The sequence below is a fragment of the Halyomorpha halys genome, unplaced genomic scaffold (assembly GCF_000696795.3).
Source record: "Halyomorpha halys isolate HHAL.00 unplaced genomic scaffold, Hhal_1.1 Scaffold68.1, whole genome shotgun sequence".
Lineage (NCBI taxonomy): Eukaryota > Metazoa > Arthropoda > Insecta > Hemiptera > Pentatomidae > Halyomorpha > Halyomorpha halys.
In genome coordinates this window covers 1928719-1940755 of record NW_027116161.1, presented here as the reverse complement: position 1 = coordinate 1940755, position 12037 = coordinate 1928719, and the positions used below count along the sequence as shown (strand labels likewise).

Here is a 12037-nt window from a genome sequence, read left to right as displayed (position 1 = left end):
ATTTTAATTTATATTTATGTAATATTAGCATAGAGTATACGTTGTCACGGAAATATGTCGCCTCGGCGCGAAGCGCCGAGGCCTACACGGGCACGTTTTTTTTAAACAGGGAAAAAATTAAAGAAAAAACTTTTAGGTTAATGAGATACTTTAGTATCAAGTGGCATCTGGAAATGTTTGTTGAAGTGTTATAGAATTCATGTAGAAAACTTGAATAAATAATTATTTTTCCCTAAATGGAAGTTTTTTTTTTTTTTTACTGATTCATGAAAAAAAAAATTTAATTTTACCAATAATACTCATTATTCCTTTCTTTTCCAAAATACTCATGTTTATTGAGAGGAGTTTTTCCTTGGAAGTTATAGATAAAGAGTAATAAATTATAAAAGAAAGACACCTGTTTAAAAAAAAAACCGTGCCCGTGTAGGCGACATATTTCCGTGACAACGTATACTCTATGCTAATATTACATAAATATAAATTAAAATCAATCCAATGTTATATATTTGAAATAATAAACCAGTTCACATATTGAATTCAGATATTTATTTTTGCTTGGTTATACAAAATATTTATACAGTTATACTTAATTCTAAGACTTTATTTTCAATATTCTATTCATAATCGGACGATGGTAGTTTAATTAATTCCAATGAATTTTATTATTATCACCATATTCTTAATTTCATGCATAATTTAAAGATCATCTCAGGCTTCCTTCCCCCACCACTACCTTCTCCGTTACGGGACACTTTTGCCTGCATGACTCTCAGCATCTATAATCCTCTTACCCCCACTACTACACTACTAATTACCTCCCCCACAATCTACTTCCGTTACGGGACACTTTTTCTAACATGGCATCCCGCAAAATGATTTATAAGACGTTGTCACGTCAAAAAATCAAATAGTAAAAAAACTATTTGATAAGATCCAACGTTTTGTCCCACTTAGCTGGGCTTCATGGAGGACTAAAAACGAGATAAAGAGAGATACAAGCCTAGCTATGTAGAGCAAAATGTTGGCAAAAGAACAGTTTTTGTGCTATATTATTAATGTTTTTATTTATCATCCTTTAATTATTTGTAGTTTATTATTAATTTATTCTAGAGGATCAATAAACGATCTTCCAATATAAATAAAAATAAAACAAATATAGATAAAATATAAATCATAAATTATATTATTTATAGTCATTATGAGTAATAAATTATATTTTTATTACATTAATTATAATTAATTTAAATACAACATAAATGACATCTTTGTAGTAAATGTATCTATTTATCCATTATTTAAATATTTATTTCCTCGTTAATGTATGTGTATATTTTATTAATTATCGCAATAATTAAATAAAGTTATTGCCCCTTATAGTTTAGTAAAGTAGGTTAGATTCTTTAGCAAATCTGAAGCGTTGTGCCGGTAATGTATCACAGTACGCCTTCATCCAATTTTGATGGTTCGATCAATGTTTGAACCTGATTCACTGCATTTTAAAATAAATTTTAAATTACATACAAATATTAAATTGATGATTCAATAATTAAATATGTCAATGAGGTCATTAGACTCGGTACTGTTTATGGATATGTACTGGAGATACTACTATACTGAAGTGGTATAATCATTACGTATAGAAATAAATAAAATCAGCATTTATTTGATGTTTGGCGGAATTTTAAGCTAGGAAACAAAAGATGCAATTGGACGAAAATCCGGTCTATAGTTATGATTGGTTTACATAAAAAACAAAAGCGATTATTTTTTTCTTTACTGAATAAAAAATATTAGATAATTTAAAACAATGATTTGTCATTCAATTAACTTCCCATTAGCTATTTCAAATATTTCTCACCAATTATTAAAGTTCACCTTAATTATTAAAGTCGGGACTTCTTTCCGTCATTAAAATTTTATTTATTAATTTTTTCCTACGCCACAGGAAGTGGGCTATTACGCCATTTTCCCCCTCGCAGTCCAATACAATTTTACTCTTCCTCTTAGTTGGTCCTCATCCTGCTCAACATCTTCTAGACCAATACAGGTTAAAAGGTGGTCTCCATCCATGTCTCCCATGTTGCATAGAGGACATTTCGAGGAATCTACGATGCCAATTCGATGGAGGTGTTTTTGGAGCAAATTATGTCCTGTTACTAGCCGAAAACAGGCCACTCTCTCAGCTCTGCTAAGATTGCCGGGGATTCGTTTATCCTTATGCAGTAGGCACGCCCACTTCTTTCCTTCCGCTTGAACTTTGTATCAAGCATTTGTTCTGTCCTTACAATAAGAGCTTATAAGTGATTTTACTGTTCTGTAGGAAAGTGGTAGAACAGGCTAATTCTCTGCACATTAAACATTAAACCGTCATTAAAATGTAAATATTTATTATATTTAAATAATTGGCCGTATAATTTCAAATAATGAAGAAGATGGTCAGGTTGCGGTCAAAAGAGAAACAAAAATAGTTAAAAACTATTTATTTTCCTACGTTTCTCTCCACTTTGTAAAGCTTCATTAGGGCTGTTCAAGTTGATAGCTTAGGTGACTTTAAGCTCTAAAAAGTGCGACGAAACGTAGGAAAATAAATAGTTGATAACTATTTTTGTTTCTCTTTTGACCGCAACCCGACCAATTTTTTAAATTATTTGTAAATATTTAACTTTGATTTATACAATATTTATTTTTTTTATCACTGTATATTAACCTGTGTACAATTAACATTAACAAATTATTTTTTTTGCAGGCCAGGGGAAGAGGGTAGATTTGAAATAGGAGAGGTGCACACTAGCGGTGTGTACTGCCCACCTGACAACGATATTTGCCGGCCCCGTCGTTCTCGTTCAACTGGAGATTTGGCAAGACCTCAGGAACCCAGGTAAGTTTATTTAAAATTTTCCAGTTAAAACTACTCGTCCACTCATTGGTGTAATCGAAAACTAAGTTTAAGATGTTTTGTTAAGACAGCTAAGATTTTCCTGTAAGTATTTTCTCTTTTCCTTATTTACTGCATTAATTACTCTTTGCTTTACAGCCCGGATTTAAATTTGTATCTATTTCTTCTGTGTTCTATATACATCTTGTATTTCATACTCATACTACTACGAAAAAATAGTAGCTTGTTTTTATAAGGTAATATTAAGATATCTCGTGTTATTTATATGATTAATATTGTTATACTTGATCTTATAATTTCCCTAAACCAATAATCCAAAACTTATTTATGTTTAGGTACCATCTTGATTCCGACCATTCATCTCATGATGAACGTCCTGAAGAAGCTGTAAAAAGATTATTGGCTGGTGGACAACCACAGAGTTCGTTGGACAGTGCTTCAGATAGCAACAACCCAGATTTGGAGGTTGATGATATATAAAATATTTTGGCTTTTACTAATAAGAAACCAAAAATATATTTATTACCCATACTACAATATTATAAAATATTTTTAATTTACAAACAAAGTATAATACATTTCAAAGCATCTATATAATAACACATACCTGAATCTGTGTCTTTTTCCTCTATACGAAAGTTTTTACAATTTTTACTTTATTTTAATTTATTTTTGTAAGCATTTCTTCATAGTTATCAGTGAGCGTACCCAGTAAAGAATGGGTGCTAACTTCAAGGATCCGGGTACCAGTCCGGCTGTAGCAGATAATTATTTTCTGTTCTAACCCTGCGGGGTCATTAAGGGGGCACCCTTAATTAAAAAATAATTGGTGGTTGAGCGTGATCTTGAAAACTCACCTTGTATAACCGTTGTTGTAAAAGCAGTACTTCCTCAAAAATTTATGAACCACTGACCCTTTGTGGATTGTAGCGACTCACATAACTTTACAATTTCATGAAACCTGATATTGTTGGTTCATCAAACTATGTCAATTACATACACGCCTTTCAATACTATAGAGGCTTAACTCCATGGTGGTAAAGTTTGTTCATTATTGATGTAAACATTTCACTAAAGGGTTTTGACCAATTTATTAAAATTTGCAACAATTCACAAAAGATGTAGTGCAAAAAATGTGAAGGTTTTTACCAAATTTAAACAATTAGCAAAAATAGTATTCAATGATTATAAAAATCCTTTTATCGTTCAAAATAATAATAAATAGAATCAAAATAATAAAATAAATAAACATGTCAGTGGTTAAAAAATGCATTTAATTCATGTTTCTTTCATAGAAAGGACAGATATTTATTATTTTTTTAATAATGAAATAGTTCTAACAATTTCTGAATGTTTAGTTTTTCAATAAACATGGAATGTTTGTTTTTTGGCCACAGATATTTTTATAGTCATCTGGAATAATCTGAAAATGAAACTGAAAGTATAACAAAAAAAAATGTATAGTAAATTCAAGAGGAAGGACAGTTGAATATTTTTTTTTAAATTTACTAAATATTTCAGAGAATTTAAGTCTCTTGGATATAAAATGTTTCAGATTTAGATAGCATTTTGCCTGGTCAAGGCATTAATCCTAAAATTATTTTTTGTAATAGCATTTACAATTTTATTTTTTATTTCAGGTATCAGGTATAATGGAAAACCGACCAAGATTATCATCAATCGGCAAGACTCCAGCTCTGGACATTCCTGATTCGGAGCTGACCCGAGATAAAAGCAGTTTTTCTCTTAGTTCAGAGTCTGAGGATGTAAGGCCTCCAATCTACATATCAGGGGTTTCTATATCAAGAACTCCAGAGCCTGCTCCGGGTATAACATCATTTTGTTTTTTATCTAAGTTTGGCGTTCAAACATTTGGCTTATAAGTTCCGTATTTAACTTATATTTTCTTTAGTACTAGTAGTAGTAATCCTTTGCCTATGTATACCATATCGCTGATTTACTTGAATAGTGGCACATCTGACAATAAAAAAAGTTTTGGTTATCTTTTGAAATGGACATATTCAAGAGATGTTATTGTATACACTCTATTATGATTCCTCCGCAGACATTATGAAATTTACTAGGTTTGTCAAAAAGTAATCATAATCCACGGTATTGTCTATGGAATAATTTAAACACAAAATCATTATTTCCTTTTTTTGTCAGATGTGCCACTATTAAAGTATTTGTTTACAAGCATTTGTTTGTACAACATTAAATTAGAATCCCGTAAAACCTAACGTACCCTTACCTTCCTATCTATACTACACATGGACCCTTAGAGGTCGATGTTATTTTGACTGAGAACCAAACTCTTTGAAGAGGATCACCTACTCTACCCGATCAGGAAGAACACCTACTTGAACGTTTCCGTATAAAACTCAAAAAGAATTACTCATGTTAGGCTTAGTGGGTGTTGCATCAATTTAAACACCTCAGAACATTGGTGGCAGAAAAAAACCAAACAAATCTAATACTAAATTAGTTTACTAAACATTACGAGATGAGGTAGTGCAAACGTTTTATTCTTAACAATTATAAATTTATTTTTAGAATGAAGAAGATAGGATTTATTACACATTTTTATTTCAAAATACTCTCTTATTAAGTAATAATTTTCTGTTCTCCGTTCAATCCCGAAATATCAGGGCACCGTCCATCCGATCCCTACCCTCCTCTCTACTATATTGCAACATTTGACAAGTCCTTCCTCACCAGAACTTCCTCACTCTGCTACTCTTCCTCCACATGTCATGTACCTACAATTTCCTGATTTGAAATCCTCATTTTCCACCATTTTTTCTAATTTAACCATATAAATTATTATTAGTATACGTCCATGTATCTCTAAATATTTGAAGAATTTTTAATTTTCACTTGCTCATGGTTTTATTATTATAGTATTAGTTCCCATGTAAATATATTAGTATTAATGAACATTTATATATACTCTAGTATATCCACACTCCTGTGGACTACAATAAATTTGAGAACAATTTTTGCTAAAGGGACTATGTCCCAGAACAATGAAGATATTTTTCATTTCTAAAAATATGAATTTAAATTTATAGTGTTACTTTTTAAACTTTTTTCTTTTTATAGAAGGTGCAAGTCCTGGAAAGTCAGAAGAATCAGAATTAAGTTCTATACTTCATGTTCAAGAGAGAAATCTCAGTTCAGATGACTTCCATGAGGCATTCTTTCTTTGGGAGGGTCGGAGGAGAAGAAGAAGTCGGAGAGAACCCAGTTCTGCACTATGAAATAGTAGGAAAACGTCTTTAATAAAAAAAAAAATAAAATATAAAAAAATTGTTAAATCTGTTACCTTTGTACAGCGTGTGTGGAAATTTTTAAATTATTAGAATAAAAGTATATGACATGACATTTTCCAAGTTCCAGTGAATTTGCTATGAGCCTCATTTAAAAATATAAATGAGTTATTTACTTTTAAGTTTTGTAATTAAAAATGAGATGTTTTGAAAAAATTCAGTAACAGTACGTAATACAGTTTCAGTTGCAGTTAAAATAGGAATATATTTAGATACTTCATGTTACGAGCATCTAATGGTGGTAATTATTTAAATAATGTCCATAAGACATCTCTTACATTAATTTAGAGTAATATTTTGACTTCTTAAGATGGCTATCGTTAACAATGTAGTAATATAATTTTTTTTAGGTAGTAATAACTTTAGGTTTAATATTTTTATCATCTTTCATTTACTAACTTCACTTTTCTTTTATTAAAATTCATTAATAGACATAAAACGTTATGAGACAAAACACAATCTCAGATGATAACAAGTTATATTTGAAGAAATCAAAAAAGAAAAATATCATTTTTGGTAATACCTTTGTAATCTGCTGAATATTATTGATTTTGTAACGGTTTTGCTAAGTAACGTTAACATAGGTAAAACATTGATGTTATTCGGTACATTAAATAGCTTCTTCATATATATCTACTCCCTTCAATTTATTTTTATCAATAAATATCTTTAGTTGGTACAGTTTGATATTTGCTCATCTCCCAAGGCTGTATTGTTCTGTCTTTGACAATCAAATTTTCATTTTACTTCATCTAGGAAGGCAATCAGAACATAGCTCCTAATTCTTTTTTTTCTTTTTTTATGTTTGTAATTGGAGTTTGATTTATATTTACTTGTTATGCATACATGAAATTTTCCTGATAATTTAACCATAAAATGAATGACATTTTCTTGTGAGTAAAATAAAACTAGGAATAATTTAATACTTACGGCATCATAAAATTTATGGAAGACATCCAAATAAATTTGAGTGAATGTGAAAAATAAATACATAAAAATTTATATATTTTGAATTGTCAATCAATAACTTTTAGACTGATTTTGCTGAATTTAAAAATATCTTCATTGTTAAAAGCAAGTTTAAATTCAATCAGTCATTCATTAGCAGTTATGAATCTAACTAGTTTATTTTCTGCATATTTTAAAACACTAAAATTGATATCAGTAAAAAAAAAAGTTAAATAATTGAAAAACTCAAATACATTGGTGTGAGTAGCAAGGTTTAAAGGGTCCAGTTACATTTATTTATTTCACTTTCAAGCAGAAGGAGATTTTAGTGTTGGAGAAAGGTCGGCTTTCAGAAAGTTAGCTTATTTACATTAAGTTAAACCTTTTGGGGAAGAAACATCATATTGACTATTATAAGAATAGACACTTGCTAAAATATGTATTCTAGTAGCAATGTCAAATCCACTGAAAGATCGAAGGGTCAATTTTCCTTTAAAAAAAAACAGCTGAGCAAATAAGAATAAAGTATGCAAAAGTTAAAAATTTACCTTCTGGCCCTGATGCTCATGAGTAACCATTGTGTTTTATTAAACATTCTATCAATTAAAAATTTGTACTTAAAATTGTTAACTGAATCTAAATAATAAATTTTAGAACATACATATCAATCGTAATTCAAGTTTTTATTAATTAGAATAAAACAAGTGTATTGAACTTATCTTGTTTTATTACCAGTTCTTCGCTACCGAAGGAAGTTTATATTTATGCAGGAGGTAGGAAACCGTCCTCAGAATCAAAAATTTTCACTTTATACATCAAGAAACAATCTAAACCAGGTTCTGTAGTCAAATCCATGTGCAGAAATAATTTATATCTACTACCATTAATCCGATTTTTATGAAATTTTCATGGGGTTGGGCAGGTTGCTACCTAGATGGTCCTGTTTTCCTTGATATATGTATATTTCAAAATCGGCTAGTCCAATTAGTTCTTCTTGCTACAGCTGCTATAAAATTTTCCTTCCCCAGATATTAAACATTTTAAACAAAATTTATCCTGCTTACATATGGACATATCTTTTGTCAAATAGGCCACCATTTTCTGGGTGAATGCCTTCAGAAGTGGAATTATATGATGACACTTGAAATGCTAGCTGGTCTAGTACCTATCCAAATGCCTTTTCAATCCTTGACATCTGAAGGGGATGCATAAGTACTTCTTAAAAGTTAATTCCTGAGAGACTAATAAGTTACAGATGGTATCTTAATCCCCCACACCTCTGATCTTCCCCCCCTTCATGTGATCCTCAGCAGATAATTAAAAATTGCCAGTCATATTCAATAAAAGAGTTAGAATATTTTTACTTTCATTTTTTAAGTTAATGTACAAAATAATTGATCTAATCAATCAATATATCTTCTGTCCGAACTGATATGATAAATACTTACCTAAAGAAACCAATTAATTCTTTGGAATAAAACTTCCAAGACAGTCCAAACTTCATACATGATCGATCCGAGATATTGATGAAGTTTAGATGAATGTGTAATTACCATCTATTTGTTAGTTTTAAGTGGGATGAAATTTGTTCTTCTTCACCTTTAAATAAACTTTTTTAATTCATTGAAAATTTTATTAGATTTTGAAAATATTTGTGGTAAATCAGTGACTGAGAGCATTACATACATGGAAACTAATTAATAGTAATTGCTACTGATTTTACTGCTATATAAAGACTCGGAGAATTTAAAAACAAGCAAAATGGATCAGTTTCAAATAAAGCATTTTTATTAAATCTAATTTACCATTAATTGAATATTTATTATAAAATAAACTTTGTAAGACTATTACTAAAACCGAATTACTAAATCAATTGTTTTGTATTAATAACCTAAAACTGGTAGATGCCATCATTGACCTATAATGGAGAGTATTACTACGATGTTACCCCCAAATCACTGTTTTCATAATTTATATACTAAGGTATAAAAAAAAAAATATTTTTCATAATTTTATACTGGATCCATAAATCTCTGTTATGACCCAATATTACAAAAAAAATGTCATAGGTGGAAATTTGGTGTTCTCTAATAAATGTTTCATCAATGATAATAATCAACATAACATAAATTATATGAGTGTGTGTGTGTGTGAGTGTGAATAATTAAAGAAAAATATATACTGAAACATTCAATAGAATAGGAAATATATATTTGTGATATTAGATTAATCTTCTTCTTACTTTAGTCAGGCTTTAGCAGAAAATCTATTAACGATGCAATAACAAGTACTAATGTAACAGAAAACATTCAGTAAATAAAATGATTTATAGACATAATTCATTTAAATATAAAACTGGGTGGGTAGAAATGATTGCCTTTGATAATAAAACAAACCACTCTGCTTACTTTGGTTTTGTAGTTATTTATTTATAATGAATAATATCCGATATGGGTAGAATTGACTCCAAGCAAAACTGCAATGCAATAATATACTTGCATATGTGATATTAATTAATGTATATTGACATTGTTTATTACATTAACTAATAAAATTAAATATTATTATTTTCTTCATATTTATTTGAAAGAATATGGAATTTATTGTCTCCTAAACTGCCAAAAACCTGTGTTCATGTTTTTGTTCTAAAAAATAAAATCATAAAACTTGTTCTTTCATTTTATTCTCCCTCCTCTTTGTAAATTATATTTAACTCTAAGTTGTCAATAAATAAAGGAGCTGAAAGAGGAAAAAATCAGCCATCTATCCACATTGAAGGAGCAGAATAATTTAAAGAAATAATGATAATCATCCCAAAAACAAAATAATGTATTTTTTTATATGTTGAGAATATCTAACTTCAGTTTATAATACCAATTTGTTACTTACAGATAAGAAACTCTTTTGAACAATTATTGAGAATATAAGGTGATATAATTAATGTAAAACTGACAATGTAGATAAGAAAGTGTAAGGGAAACCAGTACAGCATAAAAAAAAGAGGAATATTTGTCCTTTTTTTTTTAACTGACATCTCCTAAAACTGTTCCCAGAAGGACATCCTGAAAGAATAAGAGGAAGAAGCAGGTTTAATTAAGATGGTTAGAGAATATCAAGACATACCAAGCATTAGTGAAATGAAGAACAGCTGTGGAGTTTAATGTTTAAGAAGACACTGAACCTTAATAAACCATAGACAAAATAGATATTGTTGCAAGTAATATAGCTACATTAAAGTCACAAATAAGTAGGATAAAAAGGTCTATTTGCTACTGCCTAAAACTCTGTAAAGCTAGGCCAATAGCCTTCCTAAAGAAAGCAAAAATCAAAGCTGGCTTTTCAAAAGTAGTGATCAAGATAATTTCATTTTACAATAGAATATTTATTTTTGTTTTTACCTACAATTTTAAAATAGTTTCCAACTTAGAATGTAGATAGTATCCTGATCATAGGACATATATAACATACAATTTTAAATATTGTCAGACTGGGAGTGTGCTACCGAGTACGTATAGGGACTGGCTACTGACAGGACTAGACTGGAGGGCAATATGGACAGCATAGAGAATGAATGGGAGATCAACCCCAGGAGTTTAACTGGTGAGTGTTTAAGAGACAATGTTCAACCCATGTCAAGAAGCCAGAAGAGGAAGTATCCAATTTTAGTATTTACCTTTTAATTTACAAACTTAAATCTAATATCAATATTCTTAATTATCTTTAGATATACATTATTTTTTTATCATTATATTTACACTCAGATGGTCTATTTACTCGTTGACATTAACACAAATATTTTTAATGGATATCCTGCTAAACAAGGATTTTAAAAACATTGACTCCTTCACCCGTTCAAATGTCACAATATATTTACTCTCGACTTTGCTTAGACATAGACTGTTTTTTTGTACCCTATAGTGAAATAACCACCTCCAAACATGATGACACCCCACAGTTACTTATCTTTTTACTAATGTTGCTAGTAAAATTCTACATCTTAATGCACCCCAAAAGTGAAGCCTATAAGGATTCAATGATTATTATAAAGTATAACAGTCTTATTACCAACCAGTTTCCGTTTTGTTAACGGTAATGATTGTACAAACGAGGGACAATTTATTTTTGGTCAGCACTCAGCATATATATACCAATTATAAATAAACCTGATATTAATAATATTTCACCAAATCAATTGATAACTGATTAATAATTAAATTTTAATTTTTAAATCAATGTATATTGTCATGAAAAGTTTGTTAGTAATATGACTGTTATAAATGAACAAAACTTTGTTTAAAAAAAATTTAAATGAGATAAAACAGCTAAACAAAGAAATATATAGAGTTAGGAAGTAAACAGGTTGGTTTGTATTACTGTCTTCCTCCATATGTTAATCACAGTATTTCGCCAAGTCATCAGCATCAACCTCTTCTATTTCTTCTAAAATCAAGGGGAGACATTCTTCTTCAGTGTAGCTATTCAAGTCAGTTCCAATTAATGAAAGATCCACTCTTAACAATTTATTGAAAATGATTTTTTATTCATGTAAAAGTTAGTGTAGGTTGGCTTTAGAATGTAAAAAAGGGGACTTGGATTATTCTGTAATATGTTTAAATAGTGAAGGAAACAGTTGCTCAAATGCATCAACATTAATAACAATACATAAATATTAAAACATGGAAAAACCTAGTGTCTTTTTCTAACCACAAAAATATTGTTAATTTTTTATTATATTTATCCATAATTATTTGACATAAAATGTAAATGAATTATTTCTAATATTAATATCGTTTGGCTATAGAAAAGTATTGACATATCTGTATTATTAAAAGTTTCTTACTTTTAATCCACATTTAAAACTTTT

General features: G+C 29.4%; 1 protein-coding gene across 1 annotated transcript in view; it reads left to right on the top strand.

The window, feature by feature from the left end:
- LOC106692724 (ankyrin repeat and IBR domain-containing protein 1) overlaps positions 1-6205 on the top strand; it is a gene marked incomplete in the record, with an annotated part of 86830 nt that extends 80625 nt beyond the window's left edge. Inside the window, 4 exon segments of the mRNA XM_067053017.1 lie at positions 2747-2878; positions 3232-3361; positions 4537-4723; positions 5999-6205. Coding sequence (XP_066909118.1) covers positions 2747-2878; positions 3232-3361; positions 4537-4723; positions 5999-6156 — 607 coding nt within the window.
- Positions 6206-12037: the final 5832 nt, after the last annotated feature.